Source organism: Neophocaena asiaeorientalis, unplaced genomic scaffold (assembly GCF_003031525.2).
Source record: "Neophocaena asiaeorientalis asiaeorientalis breed wild unplaced genomic scaffold, Neophocaena_asiaeorientalis_V1.1 scaffold149, whole genome shotgun sequence".
NCBI classification, from domain to species: Eukaryota; Metazoa; Chordata; class Mammalia; order Artiodactyla; family Phocoenidae; genus Neophocaena; species Neophocaena asiaeorientalis.
In genome coordinates, this window is record NW_020174442.1 from 2,426,435 (window position 1) to 2,453,055 (window position 26,621).

General features: G+C 41.1%; 1 protein-coding gene across 1 annotated transcript in view; it reads left to right on the plus strand.

Annotated features, from left to right (window-relative positions):
* Nucleotides 1-18,668, plus strand: part of ALDH7A1 (aldehyde dehydrogenase 7 family member A1) — a 39,394-nt gene extending 20,726 nt beyond the window's left edge. Inside the window, exons 10-18 of the mRNA XM_024757149.1 lie at nt 1,985-2,026; nt 3,963-4,057; nt 6,031-6,115; nt 7,244-7,350; nt 9,723-9,839; nt 10,910-11,007; nt 11,632-11,705; nt 14,599-14,674; nt 16,274-18,668. Of these exons, the coding sequence (XP_024612917.1) occupies nt 1,985-2,026; nt 3,963-4,057; nt 6,031-6,115; nt 7,244-7,350; nt 9,723-9,839; nt 10,910-11,007; nt 11,632-11,705; nt 14,599-14,674; nt 16,274-16,328 (749 nt within the window). The 3' untranslated portion in view covers nt 16,329-18,668. The remainder of the gene's footprint in view (nt 1-1,984; nt 2,027-3,962; nt 4,058-6,030; nt 6,116-7,243; nt 7,351-9,722; nt 9,840-10,909; nt 11,008-11,631; nt 11,706-14,598; nt 14,675-16,273) is intronic.
* Nucleotides 18,669-26,621: the final 7,953 nt, after the last annotated feature.

Consider the following 26,621-nt stretch of genomic DNA (forward strand, 5'->3'; position numbering starts at 1 on the left):
AAAATTCTTAGGAATAAATTTAACAAAAGAAGTATAAGTCTTTCACACAGAGTACCACAAAGCATCATTGAAAGAAATTTTAAAAGACCTAAATAAATGTAAATACCTCCCATTTTCACTGTTTGGAAACAATTTAATATTATTACTGCCCAAGATCAGTACTGTCCAAGTGATTTGCAGATTGAATGCAATCCCTTTCAGAATGTCACTTGGCTTCTTTGTAGAAATGACAAGCTGATTCTAAAGTTCATATGAAATACAAGGGACCCCAAATAGCCAAAACAATCTTGGAAAGAACGAAGTCAGAGGACTCACACTTCCCAATTTCAGAATTTATTACAGAAGTATAGTTATCCAGACTGTGTACTGGCATAAAGATAGAAAAATCAATGGAATAGATTGAGAGCCCAGAAATGCACGCTTACACTTATGGTCAAGGATGCCAAGACATTTCAATGAGGAAAATAGTCTTCAACAAATAGTGCTGGGACAACTAGATAACCATAACGTATGTATGAAGTTGGACCCCAACCTACCCCTATACACAAAAATTAATTTAAAATATATCAAAGACCTAAAGGTGAGAGCTAGAACTATAAAATGCTTGAAGGAAACATAGGAATAGGTCTTTGTGACCTTGGATTAGGCAGTGGTTTCTTAGATATGACACCTAAAGCAGAAGCAACAAAAGAAAGAATAGATAAATTAGACTTCATCAAAATTAAAAACTTTTCTGTTTCAAAAGATCAGGACTTCACTGGGGGTCCAGTGGTTGAGACTTCGCCTTCCAATGCAGGGGGCACGGGTTTGATCCCTGGTCGGGGAGCTGAGATCCCACATGCGTCGCAGCCAAAAAACCAAAACATAAAACAGAAGCAATATTGTAACAAATTCAATAAAGACTTTAAAAATGGTCCACGTTAAAAAAAAAAAACAACTTAAAAAGGGCACACCATAAAAAAGTGAAAAGAGGGCTTCCCTGGTGGCGCAGTGGTTGAGAGTCCGCCTGCCAAGAAAATATTTAGAAATCCTTTATCTGGTAAGGGATTTATGTCTAGAATATATAAAGAATTCTTACAATTCAGTAATATAAAAGAACCCAATTAAAAAATGGGCAAGCATTTGATTAGATGATTTCTTCAAAGATAAACAAATGTCCAGTAAGTATGTGTAGTGGTGCTTAAGATGGTTAATCCTGCTTCTCCCACTAGAAGATACTGTCCTCCCTATGCCTCCTTTTAACTCAAAGCGGTAGTTTCTAGTTCTCTTATAAGTAGTACCATTAGTAGGATTACAATTTTTAAATGATGCATTTTTCCTGGAGGGGGTTGGTGGTTTTGAACATGGTTAGGGAGCACATAGAGAATTGGAAGGATATGGAAGGTACAGATGGGATTGTCAGATCTTATGGTAATACTGTATTGGGAAATTGTCATACAATTTTCTAAAGTGACTGCACCATCTTATACTAACTGGAGTTTTGGGGGATATAATTTTAAACTTAGAGAAATTCCAAGACTAACTCAAGGAATGCCCATATTCCCTTTAATGAGTTTTACCAATTGTACCATTTTTAAAATCACTTTCTCTCTACCAACACACACACACACACACACACACACACACACACACACACACACAAACATATATATTGTGAGAGCATATTTTTGAACCTTTTGAGAAAATTGAAGACATTGTATTCCTTTACCACTAAATGTGTTTTGTGTATTTCCTAAGAACAAGGACATTCTATCATAAAACCATGATACAATTATTAAAATCAGGAATCTAGACATTGATGCGATGCTCATGCTTTTTTTTTCCCTTGAAAATTTTTTTAAGAGTTACAGTTTATTTATTGTCATGCTATATTTTAAATCAGAAAATAAATTAAAACAATTGGGATAGGCTATGATTTGAGGCCGTGTAGCTGTGTGCATTAAACAATGAAATAGGAATTAATTTGTGTTTATATATTTTAAAGGGAGAAGTTTATTAGAACTTGGAGGAAACAATGCAATTATAGGTAAGGCTGCCTTTTCTTCTTTATTTGCATGATTTCTGTTTAGAATATCTTCAGTAGCCATCCTGAATGTATAGAACTTGTGTAAGAACTCATCCCTTTTATGTTGTGTGTGTGTCTAAGATCTAATTCCCATGCTTAGGAACTTTCCTTGTGAGACAGGACACATGGTTTGCAGGCAGAGATAACTAGGAGGGAAAGGCGTTCATGTTTGGAAAATGTTACCTGGGGCTTAGAATCTGTGTATGAGAGTTTCTAATGTGTCATTGTTTCTTGTTTTCCTTCTGTTTTTTGAAAACTGGCCACATGTTTCTGTAGAATAAGTAAGTAACTCTATGTGACCTGCTGCTTCCAAAAACATTAGTTCGTCTTCAGTGGGGTATTGAGTGCTTTTACATTGGGAAGGAACACTTCCTTAAGGCATTTTATCATTTACCTATAGTCTTGGAGATTATTTAATTCTCTTTTTCACTGGTATGACAGAAAAGGAAATAGTCTACCAGCCTAACTTCTGGATAATATAATGAACATCAGTTGGTTGAGACTTCATAGAATCATGAATTTTATGCTAAAAACTTGCTAATTGTATATTGCCATCATTACCATCATGTTTAAGTGCTTATGTGTTTGTGGGGTACACCAGAAATATAAAAATTATATGGTAAAGGGTTTGTTGATTTCGTAAAAGAGAGAGTTGATTAGAAAATATAGTTAGCGTTTATTGATCAGTGGGTATGTGTCAGGCACTGTGCTCAGTTTTTTCATATGCAATATGTCATTTAATCCCCAGAGTAACCGCATGAGGCAGATACCTTTATTAATGTCATTTGAAGGTTACACCCTGAGGCTTAAAATGATTATGTGCCTGAAGTGACAGAGCCAGCATTTGTATCCTCGCAATCAGACCCCAGAGCATAGCTCTCTTCCTAAAACTCCTTACTATCGTCCCTTAGTACCCCAGATAATGTTATCCCATTTTATGGATGAGGAAACTGAGGCTTAAAAAGTTAAAATAACACGATGAAAAAGTGGTGGTGATGGATAAGAGCTTCGGTCTGTTTGGTTGTGTAATCCACCTTCTTAACCATCATGCTAGTCTGAGAATGCTCTTAGACTGGACAGGGGAAAATTGAAGATGTAAGAGGGAATTGGGACTGTAAGTTTCTAGAAGGGATAGAAAGGAAGGAATTATAAGTAATACAATGGATCGATGGACGGGTAACCTTGTAAAGACTATGCTAGTTTTTTCTTCGGAGGGCAGAAGAGGAGGAAGGAATAGACAAAAGTAGAGAGCAGTCTGAAAGTGATTTTGCACTGATCTCTTCAGAGATGCAGAGGAAGCAGGAAAGGGCCTTGTGTGTGATCACTTTGAGATTTTCCTCGAAGTAAAGGGTGAAGTCATCTGGAGCAGGACTAAAGGGCTGGAGGAGTTTGAGACGTTTGAAAAAGCTGCTGTAGCGGGGAGAACAAGAGGCATTTTAGGGAACGGACTGATGCGGATGAGGGTGCAGAGGTTGTTGGAGAGCTTGGTTTGATGGCGGTAATAAATCAGAAGGATCCCACTGACTTCTCTATGGGTCCAGGGAAGCTGCCATCTAAATGGGTGGTGGGGTTGAGACTGGAGGCAAGTAAGACTGACAAAGACAGTGGTGCTTTTAGAGAAGAGACCACATGAAGGTGCAGAGAAGGCTCAGTCAGCACCAGAAACTTCAGAGAGGTGAAAGATGAAGAGGTCAGAGGAGGGGGAGCTCATTGCTCTCTTCTCATATCATTTTCTTTGGGAGAAAAGTTGCCTCTGCGGTATGAACTTGCTTATTTTACAAGGATAGTTCTGGCGTTCTCTCACTGCGCTTTCTAAAGGCATCATCTTATACCAGTTAGTAAAGTACCTTGTCTGCCTACCTCACGACACTGATGGGTGTGTTTCTGCTTCCCTAAGCTTTTGAGGATTCGGACCTCAGCTTAGTCGTTCCCTCAGCTCTCTTTGCAGCCGTGGGGACAGCCGGCCAGAGGTGTACCACTGCGAGGCGCCTGGTGAGTGTGTCTGCGTGGGCACATGAGAGTGTCCTCCTCTTCCAGTGCTGCTTTTCAACACATTGTACTGTTAAGGAGGTGTCGTAGGAGCACTGCTAGAAACGTGTATTCCCTGGATGTGGTTGGCAAGCATGTGGCCCTGCTGCTCTGTTCTGTGCTCCTGGCAGATGCTGCTGGTCAGCGAGGGACCCTGCCTTACCTCCCCAAGCTGAACGTGGTCCAGTCCTCATTGACTGGAGTTGGACGTGGGTGATGAGACCTGCTTTCAGTCCTACACCTAGAACAATGTGGACAAAGTCCCATGTCACTTAGAGAATAAAACAAGATAAACATTTGAAAAATTCACAACTATTTGCTAAAAGATAGACAGTCTTAGCTGTCATGTAAAAACATTTTAAGTAGTAAAATATTTTAAAAAATTAAAAAATTTTGGCTTATAGGTCAAGTCTTAGATTTGACTTGATGTGACGTAGTTTATTGGAAAGTAAATATATGTGTGTTCTCTATATAAGTGTATAAGTCTGCATGCATATATATAGGACACATTAATATTAAGTGCATGTGAGGAGAGTGGTTTCGCTTCAGTGTTCGGGGTTTAGGAAGTTTAATCTCCACACTTAGATTTGAGCTGGATTTTAAAATGTTTTTTATGAGGTACAACCTTGATTTTCATGACTCATGCTATTGAAAAACTGGGCCAAACAAGTTTTGATTAGGTAGAAAATTTGGCTACAATTGCCTTTTTAAAAATTATTATTGTTGAGTCTTCCTCCTGTAATTAAAAAAAAAATAAACAGTTTACAATTGAATTATGGAGGAATTGGCTTTGGGTTTTTCCTCTTACCCACAATGAGTATGAACAAATTCTTTATAAGGTTGACATAATCTAAATTAATTAGAATAGATAAAAAATATAGGGAAATTAAGTCTTTACTTTTGCCATAACTTTTCATATTCACTTTTTCCTGTGTTTTACAATGAATGAGCATCTTTCCTTTGTTTTTATATTACTCAGTTGACGTGGTATGAACTGCGGTATGAACTTGCTTGTTTTACAGGGATAGTTCTAACGTTCTCTTACTGCACTTTCTTTTTTATTTTTTCTATTTATTTATTTAAATGTTGCTCTGCGGATTTAACTGGCAGAAACCTAGAGCCTGCACTTTCTAAAGGCATCACCTTATACCAGTTAATAAAGTACCTTGTCTGCCTACTATGATAGACTATCTAAGCTACGATGTTTGTAAAGTATTTACAATTTATTGAATTTGTTCGCCTTAAACATTTATTACCTTAAGGCTAAGAAGGAAACAAGGGTACTCCAAAAGATTATAATCTTAATTACATGGTAAACTATGAAATGACATTAAAGTCAAGCATTTCTTTATATGGTCAACCTTTATTTTTCCTTTGTGTCCTGGAGCAAATATACATAGCCATGCTTTATATTTAGTGTCAAATATTGGAGGATACTGTTAGTCATAACCAAGATCAATTTTTGTGGGGACTGTAGTGGTATACAGAAAAATCCATTCCAGTACTATGGACCTCTCTGTGATTTATTGTTGGCCCTCTGTATCCATGGTTCTTCCAAATCTGCAGATCCAACCAATTGGGAACCATGTAGTCCTGTAACATTTACTCTTGAAAAATATGTTTATACAGGTGGACCCGTGCAGTTCAAACCCATGTTGTTCAAGGGTCAACTGTATAAATCAGTACTGTTAAGAAAACTTGAGGGAATTCCCTGGTTGTCCAGTGGTTAGGACTCCGCGCTTTCACTGCTGAGGGTGCGGGTTCAATCCCTGGTTGGGGAGCTAAGACCTACAAGCTGTGCACCACGGCCAAAAAAAAAAAAGGCTGGGGGAGAAAAGTAAAAATTGTGCATTTTTAACAATTTCGTACATTTATTTGTGCTATTTAATAGTTCATTTATATGTACTAATCCCTTGAATGTTTCTTTTTTCATTTAGTTTTTACATGAAAGCATTCATGATGAAGTTGTTAATAGACTTAAAAAGGCCTATGCACAGATCCGTGTTGGGAACCCATGGGACTGTGAGTATCTGGTTGATTCCAAAGATGTTCCTTTTTGACAGATGGTGTTATAAGAGTTTCTGATTTTCTACTTTTATTTTTTTCCCTTTCCTGAGAGACCCGAGGGAATACAAAGCAGTGTATTTTGCATTTGGGGTGACACGTCTGCTCCTAGTTTAGGATCTCAGTGCTTGACGTGGGTCGGTGGGTGAGCTTGGGAGATGGTATTGAGATGGGATGAGTCTGAGAAGCTTTTCCCTCTTCACTTCCCTCCTCCCAGATACCACCATCCTCCCTCATGCAAGGTTGCAAGAGTCACCTGCCTGACTTTTCTGCTTCCACTTCTGCCTTCCACCATAACCAAAGTAATTTTTAAACATGTAATTAAATAATTCACTCTCTTGCTAAAAACACTCATCACTGTTTGACTAAAACTTGGATGCCTTTTGAGACCCTTTATGCAAGCTCACAGTCTTTCGTGATCTGACCCCGGCCGCGTCCCCTTCTGGACCCGCTGTGCGCCATTTGCCCCATTGCTCCCGGAGCTCCAGCTTCTCCAACCTTCTTTCAGTGCTCTGGACATTCCAGGCTCTGCCCTGCTGGAACTGCTCTTTGCCCAGTCCTTCCCACCTCCTCACCGAGGCCTACCTATATCTTCCTTCTTACTCTGTCTCACGGTCACCTTTAATGCTCTGGTTTCTGACAGCCATACAGAGGGAGCATCAGCCTCTTCCCCTTAAATTGTTCACCGACTGCTGGTTCTGTGAAGTTCTTAGAGAATGATCACCCTGTAATAAGCAGAGCCTATATTTTTACTGCAGGACTCTGATGAATTGATAGCTCTTTCCCTAGATTTGGCCCTCCGTGCTTCTGTATAGAAAGCTTATGAGGACCCAGCCATACCTTTTGTGCATATCTTCTGTGGCTGCTTTTGCACTACATTGGCGGAATTGAGTAGTTGTGGCAGAGGCCACATGACATGCAAAGTATTAAATAGTTACTGTCCGGCTCTTTGCAGGGAAAGGTTGCTGACTCCTGCTCTCAGCTGAGGGGATATATGAAGGGATTGGTCTGTTCATTGGGAAAGCTGTTTAATTATAAAATGATGCCAGTTAGGGTGAAATGAAGAGCATTCCTTTTTCTTTCCAGCTAATGTTCTCTATGGGCCACTCCACACCAAACAGGCAGTGAGCATGTTTCTTGGAGCAGTGGAGGAAGCAAAGAAAGAAGGTGGCACCGTGGTCTATGGTGGCAAGGTAATGACAACTTGAGATCAGGAGTGACAGGTTCTTTCTTTCCCTTTCGCACAAGCAGGGCTCTGGGTAAATTGATGAAGGGTGCCTGACTGCCACTTTTCTTTTCTCCATCCCTTTTATAACAGGGAAATACATATTTTAAAGAATGACAATGTACCGTGAATGGAAAATTTCTGGAAAGACACAACTCAGAGCCAGGGTTGCCTATAAATTGAGTCCCTGGGAATTTGTATGGAAGGGAGCCCTCTTTTTCATGGTATGGAAGGCTGTATTTAGTGCAATTTAAAATCCGCATTTAGGGCTTCCCTGGTGGTGCAGTGGTTGAGGGTCCGCCTGCCGATGCATGGGACATGGGTTCGTGCCCCGGTCCAGGAGGATCCCACATGCCGCGGAGCAGCTGGGCCCGTGGGCCATGGCCACTGAGCCTGTGCTCCACAACAGGAGAGGCTGCAGCGGTGAGAGGCCCACGTACTGCAAAAAAAAAAAAAAAAAAAAATCCACATTTAGTAGTGATTATTAAGTCATTTAAGGGAGGGAAAAAAAAAAAAAAAAAAATACCAAAAGGATTTTTAACACATATTACTATTGTCGATGAAAAATTAGTTGATTTAAGAAAGAAATGGAAATTTTTATTTGAGCCAAATCGAGGATTATAACCCGGGAACAGCACCTCAGAAAGCTCCGAGAACCGTTCTACCTGTTAGAAGTCAAGGCAGTTATATAGGTTTTTTAGACAGAGGGCTGTACATTGAATGACGTATCTTTGACAGTTTACACAATCTAGATCTAAGCATCTAAGCGTCATCATGGCCCCTTACAATATAAGGAATGTTATCTTTTAAGGAGTTGTCTTGGTGGTGCTAGGAGAATGTTGCTGTTTATGGTTGAGCAGGTATTTCTGCCATTGCGGAGGTTTGGTTGATGCATGATACAGATACACAGTGCACAGTTGAGGGGAGAGAGGAGGCCATAGGGCAGAGAAAGTTTTTGATGTTTAAATTTTTCTTGTCTTCCCATAAAATATGAATTTCGTTTCACACTATATTTGTTTGATTCTGGAGATGTAGATTCAAGGCGTTTTCTTCGTGTATGTTAGGAATTTGTCTTCATCCTTGAATAAGCTATACATATAATTTATTATCTACAATTTATTTTCACTTCTTTAAAACTCACTGAAAACTGAGTCTCTTGGCAAAGCTCTCTGAGCAGCAGAATCCTTCTCCCTAGTCTCTCAACATTGACATACCCACATCTCATTGGATAGAGATGTGTATGTGTACTTTTTGTTACTTACCTTGAGTTTTTTTAAGCATTTTAACTTAATCTTTAGAAGTAGCTCTTTTTCCCCCTTTGTGTAATATTTACTTAAGTTACATAATGCAATATGGTATTGTAATAACAAATACAGCTGCCACATACAGGGTTGGGAGTAAATACAGATGACTCTTGGTAAACATACAGCTCAGAGGGTGAGAGCAGAATTACACAGTCACCCTGGAGAGCTGACCACCAGCCAAGCAGCTTGCTGCAGGCATCAGAATATTTTATAGAAGTTAAGTGGAGATGAACTAGTAATTTTGTGATGTGGAGGTTAGTTAGGAGAGTGTCTATAGTATACCCTTTTAGAGCTTTTGATTTCTGTATTAATATGTTAGTTTGCTAGGGCTGCCATAGCAAAATATCACAGACTGGGTGGCTTAAACAACAAATTTGTCTCACAGTTCTGGAAGCTGAGTCCCAAATCACGGTGCTGGCCGGGTTGATCCTTCCTGGTGAGGCCTCTGTCCCTGGCTTGCAGACAGCCACCTTCTCTCCATGTCCTCACATGGTCTTTCCTCCCTGCCTGGAGAGAGGAGGTCCCTGGTGTCTCTTCCTCTTCTTATGAGGAATTATTTCTGTCTGATTAGGGCCTCACCCACATGACCTCATTTAACTTTACCTCCTTAAAGGTCCTGTCTCCAAATTTAGTCATAATGGGAGTGGGGTGGGTTTAAGGCTTCAACATAAGAATTTGGGGGTGTGGGTATGGGCACAATACAGTTTGTAACAGAACAGGTATAGATTACCTCTTTTAAAATTATGTGAAGTTAAAAATAACCACCAGTGTTTTTTCCCTGTAACTTGGTCATGATGCACGGCACAGCTCTCTATCCTTGACTCCTTTATTCTATTTTTTTTCTAACCAGCTAAGTTAGAACCAATAAGAGGCAGAGAAAATTTTCATTCATGATGGGAGGTTATTTTGGAGAAATAATTCACTTATAAATGGTGTTTATTTTTTTTTCTCAAAATTATAAACAAAGATGGTATCCTCTGACTTCAGGAACCAGAAAACAAAATGCTCTTGTTTTTATTTCCTTTCTCTACTGCAGGTTATGGATCGCCCTGGAAATTATGTAGAACCGACAATTGTGACAGGCCTTGACCACAACGCGTCCATTGTACACACAGAGACTTTTGCCCCAATTCTTTATGTCTTTAAATTCAAGGTAAAAAACTGGATTCCTTCTCTCTTTTCTCTAGTTCAACGTTGAAACAAGTGAGAAGACTAGGAGAAAATAAAGGTATATTAAATTTCAGTCAGCCTTTAGGGAGGTTTTAGAAAGTCACTCCGATTAGTAAAGATTTGAAGGTTAAGGACAAACTACGATGAGATGAACACTTTCAACAATAGAGCATAAGCTAGCTGCCAGGGGAATTAAGACAAGTAGAGGGCCAACATTGAAATTTATGGAGAGCGTGGCCCTCATCACCTGTATCAGCTGTGTGGACTATGAAGTCAGCTTCTACACAAAAGGGCGAGGTAGTTTGATAGTCTGAGTGCTAAGTATCAGTGGACAAATTGAGAAGATACAAGGGCAATTTGTAGACATACAATTACAACTTGTATCAGAGGACAGGCTGTGGAGGTTTTAACAGATAAAGGTAACTAGAGGGTCTCCTTCCCAGCCTGTGACAGGCCCTACCATGCCAGCAGATGTCTAGAGATTGAATCAAGGCTTGGCTGTGCCATGATTAACAGTTGAAGGATGATGAGATTTATACCTTGTTGCAATTATATGATTGTACTAATTAAAATCTTGCTTTAAGTTGTCTATTATTGTTTCACATAATGTGACTACAGAGTGTAATTTCATGTTTTGTCTTGTGTCTGTGTGTTTGACTGTGAGTTCCTGAGCAAATCATTTAGCCTCTCTTGCCTGATCTGTACATTAGGGATAATACAGAGCCTGTGTCATTGGGTGAGGATTAAATGTATAAATGCATGCTCAGTGCCTAGGTCAGTGTGTTGCACATAGTAAGAGCTCAGTAAATAACAGCTCTTATACGTAGTGGCTTGAATGGAAGAATGTACTCATGTTTTTCTCAAAGTTCAGGTAAGGGGAAAATCCCACAAAGCACTGTACAAGATAAACAGAATTAGGAAGATGTTGACTCCTTAGTTTCCTTTTGTGCACTAAAATTATACTGGTAAATTTCACGAAATGAGTTTACTATTAGTCAGTTTGGACCAGAACAGTGTGTATCATCTAACAGCTTCCAATGCTTGTCCTTTTAGAATGAAGACGAGGTTTTTGCATGGAATAATGAAGTAAAACAGGGACTTTCAAGTAGCATCTTTACCAAGGATTTGGGCAGAATCTTTCGCTGGCTTGGGTATAACTTTGTCTATTTTGAAAACTTACATAAGTCTGATTTATGTGGTGAATGGACTATAAAAAAAGAAAATGAAACCATCATAGGTGAAAATATTTTTTTAAATAAATTTATATTTTAAAATTTTGGCTGCGTTGGGTCTTCGTTGCTGCACGTGGGCTTTCTCTGGTTGCAGCACGCGGGGGCTACCCTTCATAGCAGTTGTGGTGCATGGGCTTTTCATTGTGGTGGCTTCTCTTGTTGCGGAGCATGGGCTCTAGGCGCACGTGGGCTCAGTAGTTGTGGTTCACGGGCTCTAGAGCGCAGGCTCAGTAGTTGTGGTGCATGGGCTTAGCTGCTCCGTGGCATGTGGGATCTTCCTGGACCAAGGATCGAACCCGTGTCCCCTGCATTGGCAGGCGGATTCTAAACCACTGCGCCACCAGGGAAGTCCCCCATTTTTAAAATTTATTTATTTATTTATTTATTTATTGTTTAGCATTGAGAGTCTTAGAGGTTTTGTTTGGATTATTTATTCATTTCTGTATATTTGTTTTTTGTGTGTGTGTTTTTCCTTTTTATTTATTTATTTATTTTTAACTTTCACATATTTTGCTTTCACTTTGCCTCCCTTTTTACACACAGCCCAAAAGGATCAGACTGTGGCATTGTAAACGTCAATATTCCAACGAGTGGGGCTGAGATTGGAGGTGCATTTGGTATGTAGAGAATCCTTTCTCCTTTTTCATGTTGGCCAGTTTATTAGTCTGCCGCGGCTGCCATAACAAAATACCAGACTGGGTGGCTCAAACAATAGAAATGTGTTTTCTCACATTCTTGGAGGCTGGAAGTCCAAAATCAAGGTGTTGGCAGGTTTGGTTTTTCCTGAGGCCTCTCTTCTGGCTTGTAGATGGCCGTCTTCCTCCTGTGTCCTCGCATGGCCTGTTCTCTGTGCACGTACATCCCTGGTGTCTCTTTATCTTCTTATAAGGACATTAGTCCTATTGGCTTAAAACCCCACCTTTATGACTTCATTTAACCTTAATTACCTCCTTAAGGGCCCTGTTGCCAAATACAGCCAGCCACGTTCTAAGGAATTGGAGGTTGGGGCTTCAACCTATGAAATTGGGGCAGGGGAACACAATTTAGTCCATAACAGGTGGCAAAGAAAAAGCACTAGTCTTTTAGAAAAGTTTGACCAAGACACTGAAATAATAATCTTATCTGGTCTGACATGCTCGAGAGAGCTTATGCTCTATATTCAGAGTTATTGTCCAAGGTCCTACATTTTATTCTCAGATGCAGCATCATGTTAGAACAGGGGCCCTTCGTGTGAATTATGTGAACTCTTGAAATGGCATCTATTTTCTTGGGAGACACTTGAAGACCCCAAAAAGATTAAGAACCTCTGCTTCAAAGCCAGAAAATTTCACATGAAAAATTCTGGTTTTTATTTGCAAAATGGGCGTAGTAAATATTATACATTATCTTTTATCTTAGATAAAATATTGAGTTGTTTCTTTTCATTAGGCCCAGCTCCTCTTTTCTCTTAGTGAGCCTGGGGCTCTTGATGCTTAAACTTAGTACTAATAGTAAAAGTTTTTTTTTTTTTTTTTTAAAAAGGCCTTCCCAACAATCATATATTAACTTATTAAAAATTATCCAAAATATAGTAAAAACAGATTGCATTATTTATATATATATACACACACAGAGAAGTAAAACAAACATACATTAATACCTGTAAAATTTAAGTAATTAGAAGCATTTTTTTTGAAGCATTCTTTTATACATTTTAAAGCAGAGGGCAATTACTATTCAGCGTACAGACATTGATAAACGTTCCTGATTTCAGCTTAGCCGTTTATCTCTGTGCTCCACTATTAAGTGAGTGTCTGCTCCTTCTGTAGGCCCTCAATCCCTGTTTGCCGCCCATGCCTTCTCTCTCCAATTGACTCTTTTATTTCAGCCTTTACAGTTCATTTCTAAAGTTTTTTTTTTTTTTTTTTTTTTTACCCCTAAAGTTTTTAAAAAGTCTCATTAATGGAAAAAGCAATTCTGCCGCATACTTTGCTTTTCCTCCTCCTTTCCCGGAGGCAGCTACTTTGAGATTCTTACTGAAGGAAAAAGGAAATTGACCTTTGAATTTACTTCAGTATTTCTAAGTAATGTGCTTTAACTGCTCTTTCACAACTTTAGACATTATGTACTGACCCTTTGTTATCATAGATTAACTTTCTTAAACCCTCCCTCTCTTTTCCTGTGAGCCGTTATTGCACAGGGTGAGGTCTAGAGAAAACCAGATACTAAGTGTCTGGCTCCTAAGTCTTCTCCCAGTGTAGTCACAGAAGATGTGCTTAATTCTTCCTGCATCGGATTGTGACAACATATGTGAAACATTGTCTACCAGCAAAGCATAGAGACTCAGTACCCAAGGCTTTTATTGGGGGTCGGTCACACAGGCAACCTCTGCCTAAGCACCCAAATTCCAGACTCCCTGAAGGAGAGCAGGTATTTAACATAAACCACGTTGTTTGCTCAATGAGACAGTGTAGGGGACTGTTTAGCCTACAAGTTTCCAGATGCCAGCAACATTGTAAGCAGACCTGCTATGTCTTTTCTGCACAGATTGTAAGTTTTTCTCAGCCTTTGGAAGCTGTAACTTACTTGTCTTCTGGTTTCCATTACTGTGGTTGAAAAGCCCAATCCACTTTGATTTCTGGTCTTTTTTTCCCCCATTTCAAAAAATTTGGGGTCTGTTATTTATGTCTGATGTTCTGAAATTCTTCAGTAATATGCCTCAATGGAGATCTTGGTAAACATTTTTGTTGGACAGTCAATGGGCCAGTAATTGGCCTTAGCATTGGGACTCACAGTTTTTAGTTCTGGGAAGTTTTTGATAGTTTTATTTTGTTTTGATAGTGTTTCTTTGACAGTTTTTTCCCTTTGATTTTTCTGTATTTTAATTTCTAGAACTGCTAGTATTTGAATGTTATCTCTCGAAGAATGATCTAATTGTGTTATTTTTTCCCCTCTTATTTTCCATCTCGTTAGTCTTTTTGGGAGATTTCCTCAAACTTTTCTTCTAACACTTATATTTTTTTTCTCCTCTGCTCTTACTAAAAACGATACTAAGTGTGCTTTGATGGCACGCTTTTAAACAGTACCCTTTTCTTGTTTTATGGAATCATTATCCTTTTTGTAACCTTTAAAAATAATATGACATTTAAACATTTTTATTATAAAATCAGTTTATGTATACCGTAGAAAACTATATACAGATAAGCATAAATGGGAAAATAAAATTACATTTCCACTATTCAGAGGTTTCCACTCTTAACACCTTGGTCTAATGGTAAGGTTTTTTTTAAGGTGCTTCCTGACATTTCTGTTTCTTTGGTTAATTCCTTTTACTTTATTTTCCAGCCTAGTTCCCTCTTTCCCATTTGGTTTGGCCTCTGTCTTTTATTTATTTGTTTGCAGAGGGGATACTCTGGCTACCTGTTGGTCAGGTGGCTCTGGTCTCCTGGTGTCTTCATTTCTGTGATCCTGAGTACGAGCCCACACAGAGGCACTGTGCAAGATTCATGAGCTGCTTGTGTATTTCTCTAGGAGGAGAGAAGCACACTGGCGGTGGCAGGGAGTCTGGTAGTGATGCCTGGAAACAGTACATGAGAAGATCTACTTGGTAAGGAAAGGCTTTGGGAAAATAGTTTGGCTTTACAGCCTCTGGAATGTACTTCTACAGTCTCCTACTGTCTGCTCTGTTCGTGCAGTTTCTCTTGATTTTATGTTTCTAACATTCCACAGCTCTCCCCTCCCAGAGCAGCTATTTGGTGCTATTATTTTCCTACCCATCTTTCCAGCTTCAGCTAGTGCCCAGCACCTGACTGTGAAACTATCTCGGTAGTGGTTTCTGTCTAGAGACAGCACAGGAGCAGGACACTTGGGGTCAACCAGCAGGAGAAAGTGAAGAGGCTGTCCTTTCAGTTTTTTTCCTTGGGTACAGTTACCACCCCTGCAGGCTGCCAGGGCAGTAGGACATGGAAGTGGGCAGGTGGGCTGCGGGCCTGGCTAGCGAGCTGGGGCATACAGCTCTGGGAATAGTGAGCACAAGTTTTGAAAGTAGATTAGCACGTTCACCCAGCACAAGGGTAGCTGGCAAGGGAACCTGTTGCTGGGACGTTCTGGCTAGGAGCTTCTTTTTATTTGTTTTCTGTTTTCCCTCCCTCTTGGGTAGAAATCACTTTATCCAAGAGCAGTAAAATGGTGTGTGGGGTCAGGCCCATGTCATGTTAGGCTGTGGAAGGAGCACAGGGTGAGGAACCCAGGACACCGTCTGTCTCATTTACTACTTCTTACTGGCTCTGGAACCTCTCGGGGAGAGGGGTTTCCTACACCTTCGCTCATTGTCTCCTCAGCAACTTCATGTCTGTTAGGAATTTTTTTTCCCCTCCAGCTTTATTGAGGTATAATTGACAAATTAAATCGTAATCGTAATACATGCTGATTTGACATACACATACATTGTGAAAAGATTCCCACAATCAAGTTAGCACATCCTTTACCTCACAACAGTGTGTGTGTGTGTGTGTGTGTGTGTGTGTGTGTGAGAGAGAGAGAGAGAGAGAGAGTGAGAGAGAGAGAGAGCGAGCTTAAGATCCACTCTTAGCAAATTTCAAGTATATATCAGGAGTTTCTGAGTTGCTTTGGCTATGGCTTGGTTACTCTCAGACACATGCATGCTCTTTGCCTGATTCCCATTTGTTGAAGTCAGTTATGTTCCTTTTACTTTTCTTGTGTACTTGAGATCTAGGGGACCAAGCATGTAGCTGCAGCCTTTTTGGAACCCATCTGATGGAGACACTTCCTCACAGGAGAAAAGCCAGATGGCTGACTAAGAGGGAATCTTTTATTTTCCAAATTATTATAATTTTATTTCTATCAAAATGGGAATATCTGTATTTTTCCTAATTCAGTACAAGTTATTGAGAGACATAAAGAAGAGGAAGTTATAATCCCCATATTCTTGTGCCCTGAAAACCATTACTAACACATATGCTGTGTGTCTTTCCAGAATTTTGTGTTTCTCATTTTTTTTCTTTTATAAAACTGGATCTATACTAACGTTTTTTTGTATCCTAATTTTTTTCTTCATTAACTTATAACTTGAATATTTGGCCTTGTTAATATATGCAGATCCGACACATTTTTTTAATGGCATAAAATTTCCTCTATTACGTGTATACTATCCATTTACTTTTGTTCATTTTCTCCCCCACCTTAGTACCATCAACTACAGTAAGGACCTGCCTCTGGCCCAAGGAATCAAGTTTCAGTAAAGTTGCTTTCAATTGACATTTCAAGTGTTTCAGGCATTGTTGCATCTCTTTCTTCTGAAGAAGATGAAGAAAATTACTATTTGCCTTGAATAAATGGATCATTTTGAATTTGACAGTGGTTAATCCCTTATGCTTCTGAAGCCTAAATCAAGAGACTTTTTTAAAAAATAAAAATTTTCATGACATAGCCTTAAGTAATAAAAGATAGATTAGATGGATTTTTATGTTACTAGTAGTTACTGATTTTTTTAAACTTTAGCATTATTTTTATAATTTAGAAAAATATAATGCATGCCATGGTAGGAATTTGAAAAGTACAGAACATAATAGGGAAAAAAATAGAAGACTTGTCAGGAGGTGCAGGAATGTCTCCTGAGCAAGTAAAGAAATCGGTAGCAAGTATTGATTCATGTCACCCTCCTCAGCAGGTGTTGGAAAGGGTGTGATTGAAGGGAGTGTCCCTTGTTTATGGAGGACCATAGCACAATATCGCTGTGGAATGACTTGCTGTTTAAGGTGTCTGAGGGCATTCATCATTATCACAGCTTCTCTCGCTCAGGACGGCTTGTGTCACCACAGAAGAAATTTGGGGGGAGGGGGTGGATGGAGATTTTGCTCCTGCCCTACCTAGAACCTGCACCTGCGGACGACTGTGTGGAATTCTATGCAGAGCACATCTGGATTTCTTATGCAACCTCAGAGCGTCTTCTTTAGCAGTTAGGCTTCCTTAGTTGCCCTTAGGTTTGTTGTCAGAATAACCAAGTGTGTAGCAGCATGTGTTCGCAGTGGACTCAGCATGGTTCACTTTTTCTTTCCTGGGAGTCCACTTCCTTCTCTTCAGAAGCTGCCCGGGAGCTACTGGAGTGATTTAGCCCAGGGCCCTGTCGAGCTCACGCTGGCTCCTGCAGTTCTGTCTTCCTGGCAGCCTTCACTCCCCTGATGGGTAGCAGCCACCACCCCGTCGACTCCTGCCAGACTGGACTGGGACAGAAGCCTTGCAAGAAGATGACATCTGTAGATGACCTGATGTGTCAAGATATATGGAGAGATGTAGACACCTAGCAAAGAATTTGGGGTTGAGTTATGACAGAGAAGCAAGCAAATGAAAAAACCAAGCAATTATAAATTTATCAGGGAAGGAAAGGTATAACATGTTCCATGGCCCAGCTGTGACTAGTGTTCACCCAGGTATGCTGTTGTCAACCTTGAATATTAAGCCAAACGTGGATGATAGGCCTTCTGAGAGCATGTTGGCAGGAAAAGTTCAGGGTTTGAAGGTAGGTCAGAGAGGCAGGCAGTTTATGTTCTGTAGTGGAAAATCAATAATGCCTAAAATTACAAAAGCAAGAAATAGAAACATAGGCTTATAAAAGATAGCTAAATTCTGAAAATATCATTGCTTCAGGAGAGGGCAAATGGGGGGTGGGGCATGGAGACAGGAGGGATTATCTTCCATAACAAGTCTTGTAGAGCTATTTGACTCTTTAAATCAAGAGAATGTATAACTGATTAAAAATTCAAACCAACAAAAAAATGATGTCGGAGAATCAGGTGCTTGGAATCCTAGGCTTCCTAACCCCCTTTCCACCACCCCTCTCCCAGCACACACAAACTGCACACTTGTGAGTTTCCCCTTATTCAACTAGGGACTCTAAATATCTCATGAAAGGATTGTGCTGAAAGCCAAGTTTCCTTCCATGTGTTGAAGTACAAAATAGATTAAAAGTATATGTGTATCAATACAAGGTTAATACAAGCAGTTGCCTAAGAAAATTACGCAGTTTGGGCATTTGTATAAAAAAACCTTGCTGTGGTTTTTCTTTGTAAGTCACAACGTTAGGTATTGTAGCCCTGTCTTTAGTGTCTATAATAATGTCTGAAGAAAATAGTAAAGCACTATTTAAAACGTTTTTAGAAACCATGTAGTAACTGGCTATTTTCATTTTGTGAAATTGAGATTAATTTTGATTGAAATATTTTTTTATATCCTGTTTTTTCCAAGCATATTATTTTTTAACAAGTATTTCGAAACACGAGCTGTGTTGGTGTTTTTTCAATTTTTACATTTATAATTTCTCTCCAATCAGGTATGTATTCTCTCCAATGAGGAGGCTCTCCATCCTCCTGTGTATTTGCTACAGCCATGCCATGGTGGCCAATACGGAATAATCTCTAGTACACTGGTGAGAGGGGGACTGGCAACTCTAATCTTAGGTATGGAAGTCAAGTTAAACTGATTCTGAAAGCTTTCTTTGAAACTAATTCACAAGTTTTCTACAAATGTTACTAGCAACAAGGACATTTTTTTGTCATGATGTCTATTAAAAAATTTTGGCCTTACATGTCCCTCTGTTTTTTACTGACTTAATGAAAGTTACTTATTAGTATTTTTTTTTTTTTTTTGCGGTATGCGAGCCTCTCACTGTTGTGGCCTCTCCCATTGCGGAGCACAGGCTCCGGACGCACAGGCCCAGCGGCCATGGCTCACGGGCCTAGCCGCTCCACGGCATGTGGGATCTTCCCGGACCGGGGCACGAACCCGTGTCCCCTGCATTGGCAGGCGGACTCTCAACCACTGCGCCACCAGGGGAGCCCACTTATTAGTATTTTTAACCACAGAAGTTAAAATTTACATTTGTGTGTGTTATTCCTGGCCATGTGATTTAAGGTGCTGGGAGTCCTGTACTGCTGGTTACTGGTTACACTGAGCCCCTTGTGACTCTCTGCCCCTCCCTGCCTGTATCCGGTGTTATAGCCATACTGCCAGAGTTCCCAGCTCCCACAGTGGACCTGAGTGGCTGTGATTAGCGTTCCCACTGTATAGGATGGTAATAACGCCCATCCCAAACAACTGTAAAGATTAAAGGAAAAAATTACAAAAGTAATATAGTGCCTGGCAGTGGTAAGAGCTTGATAAATGTTGTTATTGGGGTATTTTGCATTTTTAAATATTGTCTATTTTCCTAAGTGAAATTCAGAAGCATCTTTCAGGTTTCTGAAAAGCGAAGTTCTTTGAGATTTTTATCGGGATCACACATTTATAAATAGGAAAGAATCAATTTACAATACTCATGTTTTTTAAAATCTAGGTATATGGTATGTATGTTGAATTCAAATACTTAAGATGCTTAGCAAAATTATTTTAAGTTTATTCCTATATGGTTTATAATTTTAGTCATTGTCAATTGGATTTCTCTCGTGTAAATTATCACAGAGGCCATTTATTTTCCAAGGTAGATTAGCTATGAAAATAGGAACACAGATCCAATAATTCCTCAGTGTTTGCTGTTTGCTGGCTGAAGGCTTTTTCACTGGCAATTCCAGGGTTCTAGAAATCTAGCCAGGAATCAGATACTATCAAATTGTCTTCATGGTGTTGACCTGTAGGTGGTGCTGTTGGTCAGAGCAAGTGCCTCAGTTGGGCAGGGCCGAGAGTTGTGTGGACTCTGCTCTCCAGGAAGTCATCGTGGAAAAGGTTTTGCGTTCAGCAGGCAGATGTGCTAAGCTCAGTGCCCCATTCTTTTTTTTTTTAAATGAGTCTCCTTTTTTTTAAAAAAACTTTTTATTTATTTTTGGCTGTGTTGGGTCTTCGTTTCTGTGTGCAGGCTTTCTTTAGTTGTGACGAGCTGGGACTACTCTTCCTTGTGCGCAGGTTTCTCATTGTGGTAGCTTCTCTTGTTGCGGAGCTCAGGCTCTAGGCGTGCGGGCTTAGTAGTTGTGGCTCGAGGGCTCTAGAGCTCAGGCTCAGTAGTCGTTCACAGACTTAGCTGCTCTGCAGCATGTGGGATCTTCCCAGACCAGGGCTCGAATCCGTGTCCCCTGCATTGGCAGGCGGATTCTTAACCACTGCACCATCAGGGAAGCCCTAGTGTCCCACTCTTCTGAGCTGCTTTCCATTCCAGCACCACTGGTTACCTGCCTTCCCTTCTCCCGTCTGATTACACGGATCATTTCTGCTGCAGTTGATTACTATGTTTAAGTAAAACATGAGCCCCGAAATATCAGAGAAAAAGCGATGGCTGTAATCAGAGTAGTGTCTTTTAAATTTAAAATATTAAATAAGCTTTATTTTCCATCCACTCCCCCCCTCCCCACAGTAAGCATGTATGTGAGGTTACTCCATTTTTAAACAACTCCAGGGGACATTGTGTTTTACTTAACCATGGTCCAGGCACTTTTCAAAGCACTTAAATATAAACCCATTTAATTCTCATAACAATTCTACAAAGTAGGTATTATGATCCTCATTTTACTAATGAGACAGGTACAGAGAGGGTAAGCAACTTTCCCCAGGTCTTACCGCTGATAAATGATGGGCATTGAAATTGGCACCCAAGCAGTCTGGCTCCAGGTTAGTGCTCTGGAGCTCTTACAGTGCCCTCCTTCCCTGCCTGCCTGTTTCTCAATCGCTGATATTTCCTTTTTCCTTTTGTATTGTTCTTTATTTTTGACATAATCGCGAGCTTAAAAATGGAACTTTTCCCCTCTAAACTGAGAATATGTTGTTGACCTGATTCGGCATCAACTCCAAATACTTTAGTGTATATTTCCCACAAACTACATTTTCCTACATAACCATGTACAAGCATCAAAAGCAGGAAATTGATGTTACTAACATTCTAATTCTTAGATCCATTCACCTGTTGTTTGAGCCAGTAGAGTCCCTTACAGCAAAAGGAGCCATGCTGTCATATCTCCTTAGTTTCCTTTAGTCTCCTTAACTTTTATGGCCTTGATACTTTGGAAGTTACAGACCACTGACTTGGTAGGATGACCTTCAACTTGGTGTTTCCTCGTGATTAGGTTCAGGTTGTGCGCCTTTAGCAGTACGATTGCAGAAATGGTGCCATATTCCCCTAACTGAGTCCCATCAGGTGGTGCATGATTCCGTTTTGTCTATTATTCATGTTACCGTTGATATCTTGACTAGAGTGGTGTCCACCAGCTTTTTTCATTGTAAAGTGTTTCTCCTTCTTAAGTTAATATGTCTTGTAAGGAGGCACTTTGAAACTATATGTTCAGTTCTCCCTCAAACTTTCCATTTATCCACTTATTTGTCTCTATTTTGCTATTTTATCCAGTAAGTGATAATCCATTTATTTCATTCCTTATTTGGATGCTCAGAATGTACTTCAATGTCCCTGATTTGCCCAGCAGGATTCCCTTCAAGCTGGCTTCTGTGTTCTTTGGATGTGTCCCCATTCTTTGGGCGCTTCTTTGCTATTTGAAACAAGATGTCTCAGGTGGTTCTTGTACTTTTCCTTCTCCAGCCGTGGAATCAGCCATTTCTCCCAGGAGCCCTGATTCCATTTAGTCAAGAACCGTATTTAGGAGCCAAGATCTGGTGTAGGTATGCCTATTGACGTGAAGATGTCACTGCTCCTAGGTCCTCACAGAGGACAGAGCTGGGAAATACATGTACAGTTGACTTTTTTTTTTATAAATTTATTTTTTATTTTATTTATTTTTGGCTGTGTTGGGTCTTCGTTGCCCACGGGCTTTCTCTAGTTGCGGCGACTGGGGGCTACTCTTCGTTGTGCACGGGCTTCTCATCGCGGTGGCTTCCTTTGTTGTGGAGCATGGGCTCTAGGCACTCGGCCTTCAGTAGTTGTGGTGCACGGGCTCTGTAGTTGTGGCTCGCGGGCTCTAGAGCGCAGGCTCAGTAGTTGTGGAGCATGGGCTTAGTTGTTCCACGGCATGTGGGATCTTCCTGGACCAGGGCTCTAACCCGTGTCCCCTGCATTGGCAGGCAGATTCTTAACCCCTTTGCTACCAGGGAAGCCCCCGTACAGTTGACTCTTGAACAACAGAGGTTTGAACTGCACTGGGCCACTTACACTGGGATTGTTTTCAGTGTCATCACTACAGTACTGCAAAATCCATGGTTGGTTGAACTTGCAGAATTGGAACGCCGTATACAGAGGGACAACTATAAGTTTATGCGTGGATTTTCCACTCTGCAGAAGGTCAGCACCCCTAATGCCTGTGTTGTTCAAGGGTCAACTGTACACACAAGTATGTCTATATTTACTTCTGAATCTGTCTGCTTATACTGAGAGCCAGGAGTTCACATCAAAACTTCCACATCCAGCCCAACATTACAGGGTTCATTTTGGTTTTTTCCCTTTCAGTATTTGCAGCTCTTATCTCTGATAGTAAGAAACTGCCTCTCATTACCCTTGATGTACTTTCTCATTGGAATAACCTGTTTCCCACCCTTCTGAGGACACCTCCCTCACCTTCTGGTTCTGAGGGTGCTGGTCTCATCTCCCGCATGGATGTCCTCCTCACCCACCTAATGGCTTTAGGCCTGAACTGTTCTGGAAGAAATGAGGTAGAGAAAGAGGAACTGGCCTTTCCTTAAATGTAGATTTTTTAGTCAGAATTAAAATGTTACTTGACTCTCCCCCACCTCGCATGTTTGTCCGGGAGCTGAGCTGCCAAGGGGTTCAGCCGGATAAATGAGTGGCATGGGTCTGGGAGGTGGAAAACCTGAGTTCTAGGCACAGTTCTGCTTCTAAAGGGCTGGATGCTCTTAGAGGAGTAATCTGACCTCTCCGTGCCCTAGCTCTCTTGTCTGCAAAATGAATAGTCTGGACCAAATCTGAAGTAAAAAAAACTGGTGTCCATGGGCCACAATCTGTTAAGTGGTTGAGTCATCCTTGGGAGTTAGCTTTCAGAAAAAATAAAATTTAAATTTCTTTAGATGGAGGCTGTGCATGCCAGTTAGCTACAGGTGGGCCACAGCTCGGATGATCTTTTCCAGTTTCACACATCTCCTTCCAGCCCAAGGATTCTATGGCTTTATTCTTTAGGCTCTGATGAATCAGGCTTGCCCAACTCTAACCCTTCTTGGCTAAAGACAGTGTTTCTACCACGAAGAGCGAAACAGCCTATAGACTTCCAATAAGGGCCCTGCTATTATTCAGGATATGATTTTATCTCCTCTAACAGACTACAGAGAATGAAGGCTCAACAAGGTAGTTTGTCTCTCCTATTTAACAGTCCAGGTGTAAGTAGTCCAGGGTGGACTGGTGACGCCATGGTGTCTGGGCCTTAAGCTTCTTCTGGTTGCTGTTCTGCTTGGTGAAGATGGCTCATTGCTACCACCTACATAATTAGGGGAGGGCCCTCTTCCACTTAAAGGTGTGACCCAGAAGTTGCATACCTCATTTCCACTCACATCACACTGGCAGAACTTAGTCACATAGCACATACTATATAGCCAAATGGGAGGTTGAGAAACAAACCTTTATTTTTGGAAGCTGTGTACTCAGACAAAACTTGGGTGTTCTATTATGTTGAGAGAGGGAGAGAGGACAGAATGGATACTGGGGGAAAATTAGCAGCTTCCACCACATTATTTGTTAAAAATATTGTCCTCCTCCCACTGTCTGGAATATCCTCTGTCGCATGTCATTTTACTTCCTTATGCTATCTGATGATCAGCCAATTAAGAATTCATTTAGATTCTGCTATCATTTCCCAGGGCTATCTGTTATTCATCCCTTTGGTAAAAAAAATAGAAGTAATCAGCTTCCAGAGGCAACCAGTCGGAAATTTCAAAATTAGTTAGGACAGAGTGGGAGGTGGAAGAGAGAAGTTTGGACAAATGAGACAGTTGGAGGAAGGGTTGGCAAAGATTGGCAATCCTGTAGGGAGCGAAGAGGCCAAATGGAAAGAGTGTGACCTAGAAAAGTCAGTGCTGGTAAAAGAGAAGTGGGAAATGGGAGAGGGGCTGGGTGGGAACCAGATGTGAGCTTCCTCTGCATTACCTCTTTGCTCCATTTTTCTACTCTGACTCAGTGGATTCTTAATCTACCACATTGGGGCTGTCAGAAGAGCTGGATTCGATTCCCAACTCTGGACCGTGTAACACTGGGAAAACCACATCTCTTCTAAGGCCCCCATCTTCCTCTGTAAAATGGGCATAATCTTCCTACCATACTTCTTTTCCCAGAACTATTGTAAAATACAAATGCAATATCGGATACAAGAACTTTCTGGGTAAAGTGTAGTAGACACCTGGCATTATTGGTTGAAATGATGGAGCTCCCTGTGTTCTGTGTGGAGCTGTCCTAGGCCTGGGCCAGCCCAAGGGCTCTGATTTAATTAAGAGAGGCTTAGTGGTCTGGACCAGTGGGGGACTGATGGGGGTCAGCCCTGATTCAGAGGTCATTCCTTTGTCAAATAGGGTCTGGGGGAGATGACATAGTCTGGGGGGTTAGCCCCTATTTGGCAGGTCCGGGACCTGGGCTATTAGAGTAGACACCTATCTGGAAAGGAGGAGGGGGAGATGGGCATGTCTCAGGTGTATGGTCAGAGAGAAGCATGTTAGGCTGGGCTTCTGTAGCTGTGGTGGGATCTCCAGTGCTTTCTCTGATGAGCTCAGAGTCTCTTTAAGGAAGTCTTAGCCCAGGACTTTTGAGAGAAACCCAAGAACCGTGACTGGAACTGGTTTGATCTTGGATTGCAGTGAGCCAAATACCATACCACTGAATTTCTCTCCTTTTGACCTGATTTGAGCTGGTGAACTCATATTCAAATTGTTCCACTTTCAGCTGCGAAAATCTTCTGAGTGGAAAGAGGAGACATTTTCTCCAGTTTAGGGATCATTTAAGTATGCAATTAACATGAGGACATTCAGCTGTGAGCCAGGAAATGCGCTTCACTCATGATCTCAAACAGAGCCTGTGAGCCTCATGTTCTGTGAGAGAGGCTTTGCCCGTGTCCTTTTTTGGGGAGGAGATGACACATTGCCTTATCTTTTCTGGGGATAACATGAGGGGCCAGTGTCTTAGGGATACATCTTGTCTTATTTCAAATTGCAACTTGGAGAATCAGATGTTAGTTTTATACTACTTCCCTCAGAATTAACAGCTTTCATTTTAAAAATATAACAAACTGTTAAGAATAACCAAGACAATTCACTGAAGGTTTTTCTTTCTTGCCTTGAAGTAATGATCTGCCCCAACTTAAAAAAAATCATGCATAATCATTGCAATATTTCCTGGTGTTTTTTAAACTTTTTTTTTTTTTTGATGTTGGGGGTAGGAGTTTATTTATTTATTTTTACTGTGTTGGATCTTCGTTTCTGTGCGAGGGCTTTCTCTAGTTGTGGCAAGCGGGGGCCACTCTTCATTGCGGTGCGCGGGCCTTTCACTGTTGCAGCCTCTCTTGTTGCGGAGCACAGGCTCCAGACGCGCAGGCTCAGTAGTTGTGGCTCACGGGCCTAGATGCTCCGCGGCATGTGGGATCTTCCCAGACCAGGGCTCGAACCTGTGTCCCCTGCATTAGCAGGCAGATTCTCAACCACTGCGCCACCAGGGAAGCCCTTTCCTGGTGTTTTAAATCCAGATTCTGTCTACCCAAAACAGAGTGATCAAATGATTTTAACCTCTTGAAATGGAAAAGAACCTCTAAGGAAAAAGTACCAGGATTTCTACAGCTTCTGGACCATAGACCCTATGGGAACGACCCAGTGAATTTTTATTCCCGCAGTTTGCCCTGAGCAAGGAGTCAAAGAGAAGACGTCTTCTCACCTCTGCCTACCTCTGCCGTCGGCCTTAGTTGCCAAGTAAGTGGCAACTCATTCCAGTATCTCCTGTGAATACAGGTAAGCTGAGCCCGCATTCCCCATTTGTATTGTTTGACCTCTACACATTTACCAAGGACTTTCTCGTGACCACACTGCCTCCTTTCCTCCTTGAGGGATTTCATTTTATTCTTTCTCACAAAAGCTCAGAGCCACGCTGGCTGCGGCTGCTATGGCCTTCCCGGCAGCACTCTCCACCGGGCCTCCCAGGGCTTCCCCACCACAGAGGGTCCCCACCCCCATCAAGATGTCACAGCCTATGTGCTGCTCAGGCTAAGTGACTGGAGTCACGACATCCCCTCAGTCCTGGGTCTTTATAAAGAACCTAGTCAGTGTGTTGTCCTCTTTCTCCCCCAGCAGGATTCATCTCTGTAAAGTACATCCTCTGAAGAAGGGAAAAGCCCAATTGTTCCCTCTAAGTTGCCTAAATGACTTGAAGGGCTTGGATTTTTAGTAGCTTCCAGAAACAAAAAGGGCTTTTTAACTGGACAGACCATTTCCTCCAGCGAAATCTCACTGGCTGGCCTTTGTTTACTATTAAGCAACATAGGGCCGCCGCTCTGTGGCTTATAGTCAAAGAATCACTACAGGAAATTCGCTTCTGGGTTATTATGGGACTTATAAGGTCTACTTCTGGTTTGTTATTTCTTTTCCTTCTGTGTTCCTTAACAACCATAAGGAAGGTTACAGAAAACTTT